This window comes from Phalaenopsis equestris, unplaced genomic scaffold (assembly GCF_001263595.1).
Source record: "Phalaenopsis equestris unplaced genomic scaffold, ASM126359v1 Scaffold000134, whole genome shotgun sequence".
In the NCBI taxonomy this organism is placed as follows: domain Eukaryota; kingdom Viridiplantae; phylum Streptophyta; class Magnoliopsida; order Asparagales; family Orchidaceae; genus Phalaenopsis; species Phalaenopsis equestris.
In genome coordinates this window covers 3,121,738-3,138,318 of record NW_018164576.1, presented here as the reverse complement: position 1 = coordinate 3,138,318, position 16,581 = coordinate 3,121,738, and the positions used below count along the sequence as shown (strand labels likewise).

The window sequence follows — 16,581 nt, the reverse complement described above, 5'->3', positions numbered from 1 at the left end:
CAAATGTCATTCTCCTACGACGTTCATGTTGTGGATCCATCCTAAATGATTTAAAATATAAACATTAATAGTCCACTATCCAAAAATTTAAAATGTTAACATAATGAGTTCAAAAAGTCCCAAACACGAGAAGGTAGCATGCTTAAAAGTCCCAAACATATTAAAAATAAAACGACATAAGTCAAAGTTCAAATAGTGCAAATACATATACAATCCATAAAGAAATATCATTCATCGACCAAAACCTGCAAATATTCAAGATGCATTTCTGGCTCTAGTGCCATGAATATTTTCATTCTCGTTGAATCCTCAAGTTTTTTCACACACTGTGCGTGAAATCGCCTATCTGCCACAACTTCAGGAATGGTACGCAAAAGTCTCAGACAGTCTAATATGCTGACATCAGAGATAGGTGGAGCTGCAAAAGCTTCAATCAAATGATCGAAGGAGGTGTTCAACAAACATTCTTTCTCTTTATTTTTCTTAGCAACCCTGGCTCTCTTTATTGTGCTAGAGTCACCCGTATCACTCTGGTTAATGCTAGGCACTGCTTCATCAGGTGTTAATGGCTCAAGAGTGAACTCATCTGGTATCCCTTCAAAAGTAATTTAACATGGGTTGAAAGTAAATTTTCCTGTTGTGACAACCCATTTAAACATTATGTCAAGTTTTTTTTTAAATTCCGGCTCAATCCCGCACTGCTTATACTTTTTCGCTGCTGGTACAGCCTGTGACATAACATTTTAGAGCGAATAGTTAGACAAATATAATTAGAGAAGCAATTTGGAATTAAAATCGAACAAATCACGGAGTATATATAAAATACCTCTAATTTTTCAGCCCACCATTCAGCGGTTGCAACAATTGTCATTTTAATCGGATCCCGACCCAAACCTGTAGATCCGCGTTTCAACTTCTTCCATATTTTCCATTCCTTCTTTAATTGATCCCATTTGTTTTTAAATTTCAGCTTATCATAATCCCTGCCAGTTTATTCATTGAATCTCTTTTCAATGTTTCGTCACCCTTCCTTATTAAAAAACGTTGTTGGTCTGTTCCCAAGTTCTATTTCTTTTATACAAATATCGCAGAAAATATTTGTTACTTCCTTATCCCACATTGCAGATGTCCCCCCTTCAACTGATTTAGACATGATGAAGCTATAGAGAACAAATGAGAATTAAAAAGAGATGGTATTTGAAGTAATAATACATCCAACACATGAACATCTCAAGCCCACAACAACATCAACCCAACAAGAACACCAGTCTCCAAACATAAACATTTGCTACCAACACAAACAAGAGCATAACAACTTGATCAATAACAAAAAAAGAAATATATGAAGAAACAAATGATTTATGTGGTTCGGTCATTGACTTACATCCACAGTAAAGCTTCGAAAATATTTTATTATGCAATTCCAGAAGGTTACAAGGCCAACTCTAAATACATTGATGTCATTTCTTTGCCCCTTGAACCGAGATTACCAAAGAAATACCAAAGCCAACTCTAAATACACCATAACCGAAAGCAATGCTGGCATTTCTGATTAGACGAATTTATGCAGCTGTAAACTTTGGTTAAGCTCAATCATTTGTGAACTAGCTCACTACCACCATCAAGAGCCACATCCAAATCTAGTTATAACATCAGTTAACTTTTTGCTCAACCAAGATTTCAACTCACAAATAAATATGTTCAAATCATAAAGCATTAATCCAGTCCCTTATCAATTCAACCAAGAATTCCAGAAAATACCAAAGCCCAATTTTCTATATCTAAATTTCAGAACAGCTCAAACTGAAATGTATTGCAATGACACGAAAGCCAAACATTGATGCCACTACAATGAAACAGGAAGAATGAAGCCATTCCCCCAACTGTAAAGAATAAAACCATTTCCACAACTGTAAAGAATAAAGCCATGCTTTGATGGAACTAGCAGCCACATTAATGGAAGTCACCAATCGAATGAAGCCAAGTCAAAATAGCTAATTGCAACGAAACAGGGAGAACCAAGCTTTCGAATACGAAGACAACAATGCATTCTGTTATCTTTAAATGCAAAATTTCATAAATGCTAAACCTTGTCCCCATGCATCATCCAAAACCTAAACTAGATTTTCTGTAACTTGTAAGGCACAAATAAGTAATCCAAGAATAGCCAGCTAAAAGCCAGCTAAAATACCAGAATACCAGTAACGTATAGATCTGTAAATTAGCCCAATTTCTTAATTCCAATTTTCAGAACAACTCAAACCGAAATGTATTGCAAGACACAGAAACTGTAAATATAGAACCAAAATGTATTGCAATGTAAATGCACTGTAAATATAGAACCAGAGAAGTGCGTCATATAAAGCTAGCAATCCCAAAAAAGGAGTGCGACATATAGATCTAAATGCACTGTAAATATGCAATCCATTTCCAGAGCAAGATCTAAAAATCCCTAAATGTAAAAGCGAAAAATCCCAAAAAAGAAAATGTAAGGGCATAAAAACCAGAGAAGATCTATGGAGAACATTTCTAAAGCATATAGAAGAACCTAAAAAGCTTCGAAGTTGCCTTCTAGCCCTAAAAAGAAACCAAAGGAACACAAAAAAAAACATTCGAGCCGCATATAAACGAACCAGAGAAGATCAAAGGAGTGTCATTTCTATAGTTTATGCAAGATTTCACCAGAAGTTTACTCACGAGAAGATTGGTAAAGGAGATCGCGGGGAAGAGCGCGAGAGAGAATCCACAGGGGCACAGAAGGAAAATAAGCCCTAGCCAACGTCGAACGGAACCCCTCTCCCGCGTTCGATGGATAGAAGTAAATTCGATACGCGATTAACGACGATTTAAAAATGCAGAATTAAACACTGAAACAAACGCTGCGGCAGCAAAATAAGCTGCCCATAGCTAATGAAGTACAGGAAGAGCCTCATGATGGCCGACAAAAACTATGCAATAGATCTCAGCCAAAGCTCAAGGCAATTTAAGAAAGAATTTGTCTAGCAAGTCCCTTTTATGTGCTTGAATTTCATTTAATTTTAATTCTTCTAGAAAACTCCGGGTTTTGAAACTTCAAATATTGAATTCAACATTTCTGTATTTGCTGGGAAGTTTGGGGATTTATTGTTGAAAAATTGAGTTTTTGCATCGAATGTAGTGGCAAATGTAGCCACCCCCTTTCCCTCCATTTTCATATTTTGTTTTGTTTTTAAAATTTGTGACCATGATTGTGATAGGCTGTAGCTAGACTTTTTTCTGTAATGGAATATTTTTTTTTTAGCATTTGAAAAAAAAGCTTAATATTATTTAGTATTGGGTTGGAGTTTGGTGTTTGGATTTTGGTTTTTCCTTTGTTGTAGAAGCTAGTTATCTTCGTTACTTTTTTTGTAGTTCATTCAGATTTTACCATTCGTTCTGTAATCATTCTTCCCATTTTTTAAAACATCCCCTCCATCCTTTCAAGCCCTCATAACACTCAATCCTCATAAAAATTGTGCAATGCTCCTTCTATAAAATCATAACCCCTATTGTCTACTTTTTGTGGCTGCTTCAAGGAAAAGATTCATAATTTTTTACTCATATTCATTGGTCTAAACTTACCTCCATTATTTAGCTACAATCCCGACTTTCTAATTTGTCAATCTTTACCCCTTTTAACGAAAGAAAACCTAGCAATCTGCTGTAAAAAAATCTCGGCCAAAAAATTTTCCCGAAATCTTGAATTACTGGATTATCTTTTTTCTAGCCTTTCATGGTAATCCTTACCTCTTGTCACCTCAAAACCTCTTTCCTAATTGTTATCCATCCCATTAAAGAACCTTGGACGGTTGCATTTTTGTCCTATCATTCTTCATCAATATTTATGACGTTGAACAAGGATGGAAGTTTCAATATATCATTTCTATGAAGAATAAAGGGTCCAATAATTCTCATTTTTCTTAATACTTCATTAAAGCAAGAGTAATTTTAAATGGTTCTCAAAAGGTAAGATTATAATCATGGACTAACATAATTAACTTCATCAAGATGTTCTCAAGATTTTCTGTCATTCAATGGAAAATTCAAATATGGCCGAGCATTGCAAGTGGAATTCCAAAAGATTCCAGATTTTCTCTCTCATCCACAAAGGTGGAACCTTTGTTATTTTGAGTGACATTGCCAGACATGTGCATGTTTGTCAAGCGGGCTTTCTATCCTTCATTAATTTTTCACACCTCATGAATCAATATATGGTTTCAAAAATTCAGATGAAGTTATGGCTTGTTTAGATTTTAGGAGAATAAAACTTTCTAATTGCTCACTAAGCAAATAACTAATATATATACAACTCAGACTACCCCTCTTTCAATTGGATGGAAATTCAAATTTTCATGATGAAAAAGAAAGAAATAAAACACAATAATGGAAATTAAGAGAAATAATTTCTTCCATCAAATACTCCCCCGCAAGTTGGGTTGTATATGTCATACTTCCCAAAGTTGGGTTGTATATGTCATACTTCCCAAATTTGTTGTTGAGATCACTTAATGGTGCCGAGGAAGAGTTTTGATAAGAATGTCAACAATGTGGTACTGATTTGAGATATAACTTAACCGAACAACCCCTCAATTTACCTTTTCAAAGAAGTGCCTCTCAATTTTATTATATTTGGTTCTGTCATGACATATTGAATTCTTTGAAATACTGATGGTTGGTTGACTATCACTAACATCTTAATAATTCTTTAGTTCTTCATGCGAAGTTTCATTAGTAGTTTCTTTAGTTATATTTTTTCACAAATTCTTAGGGTCAGGGCGCAAGACGCAAATTTTGCACTGCTTCTTGCCACCAAACTTATTTTTTATTTCTCCAGATAACAATGTTGCACCATACAACTGAACAGTAACTCGTGGTAGATTTTCTATCGGCAAGTTTTCTTACTCAGCTAGCATCAGTGTGGTTCTCAATGTTACGCTTTTCAGTTTTCTTGAATGTCAATCCAAATCCTGGAGTCATTTTTAGGTACGTTGGGATTCATAAAATTGCTTTTAATTGATCTTCATTTGATACGTTCATATGTTGGCTCACTAAACTCACAGAAAAAATTAATTTCAGGTCTTGTATGCGACAATTAAGTAAGTTTTCCTACAAATATTTGATACCTCTCTTTTTCAACTGGGGTGCTATCCTCTCCTTTTGATGCTCATCGATTGAGATCCATAGGAGTATCTGCTGGTTTACATCCATTCTTGTCTCCTTAAATAAGTCAAGGATATATTTTCTCAGGGACATGCCAATGTATTTTTTGGATCTCACTACTTCCATTCCTAGGAAGTTTCAAAATCTTTGATATTAAACTCAGAAGTCATTATTCTTTTGATTGTTTAAGTTCTCTTGTGTAATTGCCCATAAAAATAATTTCATTGCATATACAATTAGGATGACCATCATACCTTCTTGATTTGATTTCTCAAACGAAGTGTGTTCAGCCTGACACTGAGTACCCATTGACAAGAAGAGTATTGGTGAATCTTTCAAACCATGCTCTAATCTACTTTGTATTTAACAGCGAATACCCATTTGCATCTCACTATTTTTTTCCTAGGTGGTAGAGTTGTTATGATCTAGGTATGATTTTTTTCAAAGGCAAGAATCTCTACTTCTTTAACTTTTTTACCAAAAAAAAAAAAAGATAAGGCCTCTTGGATTGAATTTTCTAACATGCACATTATTCAAGTTCTGAACAAAGAACTTGTAAGAACGTGATAATCTTCTGTAGGGCACAAATTCTTCTTTCGAATGTTTTGTGCATTATTGCGCTCCTTCTTGGTTTTCATGATGTGTTGACCCATCATCTATGTGAATACTTGGGCTATGCGGAGTTGGTTCTGGTGATTTGCATATTGTCACTTACATGCTCATTAGGTTTTTTTTCTTTCGTACACAGAGTTCTTGGTTCTTGGTGTGAGCTATGGGAGGATTTGGTGGAGTAGTAGGTTTATTTCCAGGTTGATTTGTTGTAGTTTGGACAAGAGTGAGTTCATCAAGGATATAAGGGAGGTGAGCTTGAGGTTTCTAAATGATATCCCATATATGATATTCTATTCAACTCTCCCCCTCAATGTTAGATTTGGGCTAATGGTTGGTTTTCAAAGAAGATGACATCCATGAAGTTATAAAGTTTGTGTTTTTGAGAATACCATTTATACCCCTTTTTGTTTGAAGAATAGCCCACAAAGTTGCTTTTGATTTATCTTGAATCAAATTTGGTTTGATGTGGTTGATGAATATGAACAAAAGCGCAAAAAATTTTAGTGGTAGGTTAGAGGTGAATGACTGAATATGTGGGTAGGATTTTATGCGGGCGTTGTGATGTTTGCTAAAGTTTAGCAATCTGTCGGGCTTCCTGTTATTACATAAATGGATAAGAGAATTGCAATCCCCAAAAATGTTTGAGTACATTGTCAGTGAATAGAATTGAACGGGTCACTTTGAGGAGATGCTGTTCTTTCTCTCAGCCACAACATTTTGTTAGGATACGTCAGCAAAAGACCTTATATGAATGATGTTATTTTTGGACAGATAAGAGCCAAGTGTATAGTTGTAGTAGTTTTTTGCATTATTAATTTGGAGAATTTGAATTTTGCTCTAAAATTGGGTGAGGATCATGTAGTTTTAAGGGCCGAGAGTGAAGCTGTAGTTGTCATAAGTTGAATTGAAAAGTTACATTTTTAAAATCTTTTATATAAGCATTTCAAAATTCAAAATCAACATTTAAAGATTGATCTCATGAATTTTATTGATTTATTTTATTCATGTAATCATTGATGGATGACTATAAATATGAGATATCATTGTATTAGAAAATAAGCTTTAGATTGAATGATGTAATATGCTTTTGCATTTTGTGTAGAGGTAGGGCTTGGTGTTCTCTTCTGCAGTTAAGGTATTGCTGTGAATTAATGTTTGTATTTGATTTCAATCATTAGTGAAGAAGCTTTTATTTTATTCCATAAATTGTATTTCTTTTATGTAGTACATAGTAGTGTTATCTCTGCCCTCCACCAACTCATTTCTGATATGTTTTAGGCTTGGCCTCCCTCCTTTATTTCACTATGGCCAAGTTCAGCTCCTAGTGTCTTTTCATTCACCAATACCTTCCATTCTTATCTTTATTATATCAAAGCTAAAGTAGATCTGATTTCTTAGAGATGAGAATAGCTTTGCGGCTTTCTTTTACATTTGTAATAGTTATTTCTTGTTAATAGTTATTTCTTGTTTTAATTTTGACTCGTCCATGGATTATTTTTATATTTGGCTGATTTTTTTTTATTTATTCCATGCTCAATTTCAAGAGGTTACGAGCTTTGTGGTTTAGTGTATTGCTCTTTGGTTTTGTGATGCGACTTGAAATAACCCTTTTGGAAGATGACGTTGATTTATAATATTTTATTTCTTATGATATAGAAGAAGCATTTACCCCACTTTCCCTTTTTGCTTTTCTCATCCACAATTTGAATTTTTATTCTAATCTTCTTTTCAAGAAGTTAAGTGTTTGGTGGCCTCGTGAGTTACTTTTTCAATTAGTGACCTGGATCAACTTTTTTCAATTTATTTATTAAAAATATTTTGGGGCATTTAAATACATACTACCCAATTCTTTTGTATTTACATATGTAACACCTAAATTTTTTTTTTAATCCGCACAAACCTTTCATGTCATAAAAATATCTCCATTTTAACTTTTAAATAGCGAAAGACACCTGCATAGATAAGATGATATGTATGGAGAAACTGAAGCTTAGGTATCAGATATGTAAATACATAGAAATTGAGTGGTATGTATATAAATCTTCCAAATTTTTTTATCTTGTGATAAAGATGAAGTATCCATCTCAATTGCTTGCACAAGTTTTCTTTTTTCTTGTACGACTTGATTTTTTTTAAATTTTTTTTTAAAGGTTAATAGCTTGGTGGTTTCTTATATTAGTCCTTAGTTTAGTGGCTTCTTGTGTTACTCCTTTGTTTGGTGTCCATTTTTTTGAAACCAAAAAGTTTCTAACATATTTTATATTTTCTTAGTTGTATTTTCTTTTCCTTTTTTTTTTAATTTTAATAAACGGAGGCATAAATCCCTTTTGATCATCAACTTACGTAGAAAAATTTAATGGGAGAGTTGTTATTAAACAGGGGTGCAAGCTTTAATGCATCCTATCAATGATCTAATAAATGTCATTAATCTATGAGCTTAATAAAAACTAATTAACTGTTTAAATGGTTCTGGAAGTGTTGGATTATGACCAAGAGTAAAATGTTTCTTCATCAAGATATTTTCAAGTTTATGTAATCAGTGAAATGCCCAATCATGGTCGAGCTTTAAAAGAGGATTTTCAAGAAATTCAACATTTTCTCTCTTTTCCAAACTATCGCGGGGGCTGGGAGGCGGGATGCAGGCGACACTTGTTTTGGAGGCGGCAACAAGGTTATAAAGTTGACAACAAGAGAGAGGTGCGAATATGAAGGAATAGCAAGTCGGATGGAGGTGCAATTTGGGCGATAACAATGTTGATAGAGATGGGGAGGCGGCTGGTAGGCTAAAGACTGTAAAAAACAACAAAATGAGTGCGGTTGTGGGTGGCTGCAACGATGTATGGAGAGAGGGAGCGATGTGGATGGATGTGGAAGGGAATAGTTGAAAGATATTCACTACCTTGGGAGAGAGATAGTCAGAGCAACACTCAATCCCCGGATACAACCCTTGAAAGGGAAAACAAACACTGATGACTTTTCTGATAGAAAGTTGAAACCTGGAATTAATCAAAAGCTAACCCTAATCAAGCAAATCAACACATATATATACTAACTAATAGATAAATATGAAGGGGAGGTTGTTGTGGGACTTTTTTGTCGCCTCACACCTTAAAGCTTTCGGAAGATTTCAATCTAGATGATTGTGCATGAAATTTAAAGAATAATATAATTTTTTAAGGGAAAGAATTAATGCCTTAAAATGGGTCTGATCACTCTAATGATGAAGACATTCATAAGCCTACGAAACCAGGGTTTCTTTCCCTTACCTTATGGGTGTTAGATATGTTTATTTTATTCTGGGGTCGTGGTCTCTACGAGGGCAAACCCTCATAGTTAATTGCATCTTTAGAGTTGTGAACTCTAAAAAAATTCTTGATTACTCGGATCAGAAGGTTGGACTTTCAACGTTAAAGTATTGGAGGAAAGATCCAAAATTAGAAGAATTAAGTTCGAAAGGACAAGACTCACAAATTGATGATAATGCATCATGAAATGGCCTTGACAAAAGGATTAAATCATCCGGTGAAAGAGGTTTACCCGAAAAGTGATAGTCGAAGAATTTAGAAAAAGTCAGTAATGGGTTTTGATTGATCAGGTAAGGTCAAAGGATGATTTAAAAGTATTAGGTTTGACCGACAAGAATTGTTGAAGCTCCTAAACTATGGGACAGAGTCGGGTAGGATGGATTGTTAGATGGAATCTAAACCCTAAACTCTATGGGTAATCCTAATGGGTGGACTAACCCAGACTTTGGGAATAACGTCCTCGGTCAGGATGCCCATGGCTTTTATCCTCCCAGCCACGTTGATATACTTCAACTATAACCAACCTCATAAGCAGAAATCCTCTTTGAGCGCCATGATCGTGGCATGTGGATGTATTCATAGTTTTAAGGTGGTCTCAAAGGCTAGGTTTGTTTGTTTTATATGCCCCAGTCCTTAGCATTAACTCGGGTACCTATTTGACTAACCTATGTTTCTATGCTTAGACTAAAATTGGGTAAGTTTATAATCTTTAATTCTAGTGTCTAAATTGGTTAACCTTGGGTTTGTGTCAGATTGATTTACGTTCTTTATCTTTGTGTGTTTTAAATGTTGATTGTTCAAAATTTAATTCGTGTCTTATTTGAATTTCTAGGTTTGTTAGTCACGGTGAAAAATCTAGGCTTTCCGAAGTTTTCTTTTATTTTGGTTTTGTTTTTAAAGTTTGGATGTTTGTGAAGAAAATCAGCTTGTGAGAGGTTCTTCTCTTTTTTGTTTTATATATTTTTTGTTGTTTTTATTTTTTTTATTTTTTTTAAACTACACATGGAGTAAAAGACATAAAACTAAGCATGACATGCGAAACATGCATTTAGCTTGGATTAGACTTAAGCGATCTGCTCTGCTAGGGTTTCGCCTGATGGCGAAACCCTGGTTTGATTCGGCCTTCAATCCATCCTCTCGTGCTCGACGATGAAGTTCTCGTATTCGACGACAACTATGAAGGACTTTGCGCTTGTCAATCTCCTTCGCGATCGTCCTCTTCTCTTTCACGCCCAACGACGGAGGGCTTCGGTGTCTTCTTGCTGCGGTTTCGTGTCTGTCGAGCTGCGATTAGTAGGATTGCTACGGTTTCGTCTTCCTGCTGCGGTTTCGCCTCTGCCTCGTCGAGTTGCAGTTTGTCTGTCGAGCTGTGACTTCTCTCTGCATCCGTCATTGCTGTTTCCTGTCTTCTGCGCAGCTTCGCCCCGACCTCTTTGGATTGTCTTCTTTGCCGTCTGCCCGACTTTTAGGGCTTCTCTTTATTATGATGGAGCTTCCTTGTTCTTCGGTTGAATCTGACAAAATCTCCTTTGCCCACATGGTGGGTAATCCTCACGGGGAGACGATAGTTGTCTTTCCCTCAAGTTATAAGGAGAATTTATAAGGAGAATCGTGATGAAATCGTGATGATACATGTGACTGTCCCTTTATTAAGAATGCAAGCATGAAAAGTGGGAATGCAACACTCTTTTTGTCGGAGTGAGAAATTTCAACCCTGATCGATAAATTCAAGTTTGCTCTTATTGAGAAATTTCAGTGGGGAAACACACTTATGGAAGTTAGTAGGAAAAGTTTTGATGGTCTCAAATTAACAGGGAAGTGAAAAGTGAGGCTCATGGATGAAAGACATGTTTTGATTCAGTTAATTGTGTCTGAAGTCTACACTCGGATTTTCTCCAAAAAATATTTTAACATTGCTGACAAACCAATGCAGCTACTTAAGTGGTCTCCTGGTTTTGACCCCAATCACCAACCTCCTATCGTACCGGTATGGTTTAGTCTACCTGGTCTCAAGCTGTACTTTTTTTCATCATCATGTTATTTACTCTATTGGTTCCATAAGGCTAGATCTACCCACTTTTAACCTTACTAGACCTTCTGTGGTCAAAATACTTGTGGAAAGAGATTACTTTGTCTGATATTATTGAAGTCTGGTCGGACATAATACATAATGGATATTGACAACAAATCGTCATGAAGGATAGACCTTCTTATTGTCTCATTATAAGATGTTTTGACATACAATTGGTAAATGTCATAAGCTTTATCCTAATTTGAAAATTAAAGATCAAGTGAATAAATATGGATCTAAGGATATAGCTGTGCCACATGGAGAGAAAACTACAACAAGAGAGAATTTGGTGTTTGATTCTATTGCCCTTGTGGACCCTCCCCCTAAAAATACAATTTCTGCGATCGATGAGAAGCTGGATGGCCCTGCTGAGCAACCTACACTTTCAAACCCTATTGAAAATAATAATGAATGTCTCCTGCCTACACAGACTGATAATTAGGAGAATCTTGCAATTCCCCATCTTCAGGAAGTATCAAGGGTAGAGGCTACAACTCTCACCTCACACACTTGTGGGCACAACTGTTGACAATCTTTCTACTACAACACTACCACCTCATCCAAATGAGCAACAATCTTCAGATGAGGAATGACAGGTCTACACTCTGAGGAGGAAGAAGAATACTGTAGATCTACTTGAGCTAAGGAATCTAATGGATGATACTCGGGTTACTTCGGGCAATGATACAAATGATACACACCTCTGATACACACCTCACCAATCTGTTAGCTGGTTCTTTTCTGAGAACTAGCTACAGAGGCGGAACTAAAGTGGGTCGATCCGGTTGATCTTATATGTACCATCTACTTTTGGATAAGTTTCTTTTCTTTTCTTTTTGTGTGTTGTACTGTATGGGTTGGGTGTCTATTTGGGTCCACTCATACAACCTATCTGTACCATTTTCTTTTCAATAAATTTGCCTTGGGCTTTCTTAAAAAAAAAAAAAAAAAACTTAGGTTGGGAATGAGTTGAAGTCAGCAAAGTTTCAGCTGGGACCAACTCAAGGTTGAGCTCGAGTATGACGTGGGGTTGGCTAGTCTGAATCTGGGTTGACCAAGCTAATTGGACCTGGGTTTGACCTAGGTTGATTTCGATTGGACTTGGGTTGGACTTGGATTGGATCTGAGTTGATTTGGGTTGGACCTGGATTGGACTTGGGCCAGGTCGGGTCACGCGGGCCAGAGTTAGGTTTGGTTAGGGTTAGGTTAGGTCGGGTTTGGGTTGGGTCTGGTTGAGTCAAGGTCTGACTACGGTTTGGGTTATGGTTCAACTGGGTTCGGGACGACCTGGGCCGGACCCTAAACCAAGGCTAATCCAAAGCTATTTGATTTGGGTTAACCTAAACTTAAACTAAACTAATTAAAAAAAGCTTAAACAAAATAAATAAAGTAGAGGACATACTGAAGAAGACAGGCCGTGGTGGTTTGTTGTCAGAGGAGGCTTAGACTCTTCTTCTTCCTCTTCTCTGCGCTGGAGAGCGAAAGCGAGTCTTCAAAGTGTGTGTGTGTAGATGGCAGTGGAGGTGGCATCTATTTATAAGCTTCAAAGGCGGTGGCAGAAGCCTTGGCGATCGTCAATTAATGTGGTGAATCGAAATTTATAAAAATCATGGCGGTTGGAGCGCACACTGATCGCCCCCGACGAACCAAAATGACTGTTCATCACCGGATCCGGGGACGAAAGCCATTGATTGCTGGCGTGGCACTGGGTGTGGCTAAATCAACTTTGGGCTTGACCATGCCCAGGAATGTTTGGACGTGGTTACACCTAAACTGGATGTGAGCACCGCCAGATACTTTTAAGTGTGGCTACACCCGGACCAGGTGTGACCACGCCAATCTAAGAGTAGGGGAGCTGGTCCCATTGTGAGTTGGTTGACTCAAAAGGAGGTCAACCAAGGTCCTTGCCTTTGAGCGACAACTTGAAAAGAATGGGAAGATGTTGACGACAATTTGTGGAAGAAAGGGGGGAGGTAGGTGGCAAAACCCCAAGGAACGGGCCAATCGGTGCATTAGGGGTTGAACCAGGAGCTATCTTGATCGGTTTAGCTGGCCAGCCAACAAGCCGATTCGGCTGGCCTGCCATGCTCTGTGTCTCGTCAACAGAATCCCACTTTGCTCGTGCCTTACCTCTCTGCCCCCGTGTCATGGAGTCTACCCTCTTGCAAAATGATATTGCCAATAATGAAAATTTGGCCTAAAAGTGTTCTTCTCTGCCCTCTTTAGTTGGTGGCATCTCATAAAGCAAGCAATGGTTTGATAATTTAAATGTAGGAAGTTATGAATTGAATCAAGTAGGGTGCACAAATGATGTCTCTTCAAAATTTAAATTAATACTTCAAAATTAAATAACAAAATTGGCTCCATACATGCTAAATTTTGTCCTACTCTCTTGATGTAAGGCTTGAACTTGAGTAGAATTATACTAATTTGAAGGTATTTTAAAATTTAAAATGAAGTTTAATGATTGTTTTTATGATTTCAATCGAAAGAAGAGCAAATTATGGTGGATGAAGACTTCTTTATAGAGGAAGAAATTTTGGACAAACGGCGGCGATGCGAACAAAGAATTCTGACAACAACGACAATTTTGTCTACAAAACTACTTGCGGATTTCTTTTATGCGTTAAGAGTCAGGAGACAGGTGGGCCAAGTTTGAGGCATCTTGGTTTTTTTATAGTATTTTAACCTTTTTTAATTATTAGAAGGGGTTGATGCCTCAAGAAAATGTGTCGAGGGCACCACCTTAACATCAATGAGGTTTATGTGTTAGCCAAGCACGACAAGCCTTAAGATTCATATGAATTGTATGCCTCTCCTAAGAACTATGAAGCTTAGACCTCAATGCAATTTTCATGAAAAGGAGTTGAGGTGCATCTTGAATTGCACAATTTCAATCAATGGGTGTTTCCATTCTCTATTGTTAGTCTTCTATATTATGGAGGGGTTCAATGACCTTACATAGGCTTGATTTTTCAGTAGGCTCCTCTCCAAGTTAGCCTTAAAGGCGCTTGAAGAGATCCAATGGTGAGAAAGGGCTGTCATTGTGGTGAGATATTAGCTATAATGTCTCTTATAGTTTGGAATTGACATCTTTTTCATGGCATTGCTATAAATCCTTGGTTGTAACTTCCTATTTGTTGAAACATTTGAAGAAATTGATTGCTCCAACTTGCCTAATTACATTTAATATCATAGAAGGACATGAGTCTCAATCCTCTCGCACACAATTGGACACATAATGGGGAGAGATTGATCATGAATTTGCAAGAGGGCTTGATAAACATCATATCTTTTACTTTTCTCAACGGTAAATTTGAGTTGTTGACCCCATATTTAGTCCTGGTTGAGAATTTGAGTCATTAATTGTCTGGATTGACTATATGCATGGCTTGGGTAGTCTAGGTTTTACAGTCAATATTTAGAGTCTTTGGTTGTGCCAAGAGACCCTAAGTCAAGGGATTCAGCCATCCGACTAAGATGACACTTTGACCTTAGCAACGAAACATGTTCGATCATAGCTTAACCAGCTTGGGGGGTCATGGAGTACTTTATTTAGTGCTTTTCTTGTGAGTTTTCTCAATGACTGCAATGGAGTAGAGAATTCTTGGGCTTTGTGAAAGACTCATCATAAACTCAACATTTTTCTTTTTCTATGATTTGTTTTTCGCCCTCGTTAAGGTATTGAGTTGAGGTCATGCAAACTGACTTAGTATAAATTATTTTCTTGCTAGTTCAGATGCAGTTTAAGAGGAAGAATAGGATTTTCTTTTTTTGGAGAGTCAACACTTTTTATGCTGTGTATTGAGAAAGATTTGCAATTTAAAAACTTAATTGACAACGATTATCTTCTATAAAGTAAAGTTTTACATTTTCTCTCTCACCCTCTCTAAGATAACCCTCAAATTGATGGGGTCTATGTTTGTAATGACTGAAATAAAAGAATTATACTAAATAAATAAATAAAATAAATATGCCACGAATATTTCTTGTGAGATGACTATAGTATTATTTTTCTGTGTTATGGCATTTTGGCATGTTGATAATTTTGTTTGTTTGTCTACCAGGAAATGGCGGCAAGGATGGTCTTTTTTCTGTTCTGTTGAGGGACTACAATGCATATGCTGCTGTGAATTGCATGAACAGACTGGCAAAATTGAGGTGACTTCTCAGGGTTCTGATATGTCAAGTATGTATGCATGTATGTATGTATGTGTGTGTCTACACACACAGTCGAGTGTGTATGCATGTGTATGTATATGTGTGTGTCTACACACACACACACACACACACACACACACACACACACACATACACACTTAAAGATAAAATGCCAAAATAATCCCGACTATTTACCTTGGGCCATTTTAGTCTCAGAGTTTGTAAAAGTGCTAAATTAGTTGTCAAATTGTGTTAATGGGAGTTAGAGTAGTCCTATGAGGGCCTGTTTTACCCATATTAAAAAGTCGGGGACTATTATGGACTCTGGGACTTAAATAACCCCTTGCATAAAGTCAAAGGACCATTTTTATCTCTCTCTCTCTTTCTCTGTGTGTGTGTGTGTGTGTGTAGATGTGTCTTTGCCTGACTCATTGGTTGCGGTCTTTGGTGTAAGTCTCTCGGTTCGGGGGTTTGATCCCTGCGTAGGATCAAATTGCACTCTTATCTGGAAAGGTGTCTGCTCCTCGGTCAGATTATGGGGTTGATCAACGATCAACTTACCAATTTATTAGCTGGCTCCTTCCCTAAAACTAGAGGCAGAGGCAAGGCCAAATTGGGTCGCACTCTAGCTACCTGATACTATGTATTTCGACACTTTCCGGCTTTTTCTTTACGTCTCTCATGTTCTTTTCTGTATTTTCTTGTTTTGGAACCATTTCTAGTTATTGTGTGGGCAGGGTGTCATTCTTGGGCCCTCCCACACATTGTATCTGTATCTTTCTTTCTATTTAATATATTAGCCTTTGAGTTTTCTCTCTCTCTCTCTCTCTTTACACACACACACACACACACACACACACACACACACAAACAAATAGATAGATAGTGGGACAATCAATTTGTGGAATAATATCTGACAGCCAAAGATGCTTTTCTAGTAGTCTGATGGCTGCAGTTAACATATATATGGGTATCCTAACTGTATTTCTTTATGAATTGATTTGATTTTGAAAGATACAAGTAAGAACGATTCTGTTTTTTGGCTTTTTTGACTGCTTTTATTAAACAAGTGATAGAATGAAGTTTGATGAAAATTTCCTCTGTTTAATTACTAAATATAATAGTAAAGTTGCTACTGATCTTGTTGCAGTGCTAGGTGGATTGGAAACCATGGATTTTCTATTGGTATCGATGACGTCCAACCTGGAGAGCGTCTTAATCGGCAGAAAAAAAGGACAATTGATGACGGGGAAC

At 36.8% G+C, this 16,581-nt stretch overlaps 1 protein-coding gene across 3 annotated transcripts in view; it reads left to right on the top strand.

Annotated features, from left to right (window-relative positions):
• The window catches only part of LOC110021325 (DNA-directed RNA polymerase III subunit 1), a 138,622-nt gene that overhangs the window by 74,304 nt on the left and 47,737 nt on the right, over positions 1-16,581 (top strand). For all 3 annotated transcript variants that reach the window (XM_020719771.1, XM_020719770.1, XM_020719772.1), the window contains exons 15-16: positions 15,234-15,327; positions 16,478-16,581. The exon at positions 16,478-16,581 is cut by the window's right edge and continues 149 nt beyond it. In XM_020719771.1, coding sequence (XP_020575430.1) covers positions 15,234-15,327; positions 16,478-16,581 — 198 coding nt within the window. The remainder of the gene's footprint in view (positions 1-15,233; positions 15,328-16,477) is intronic.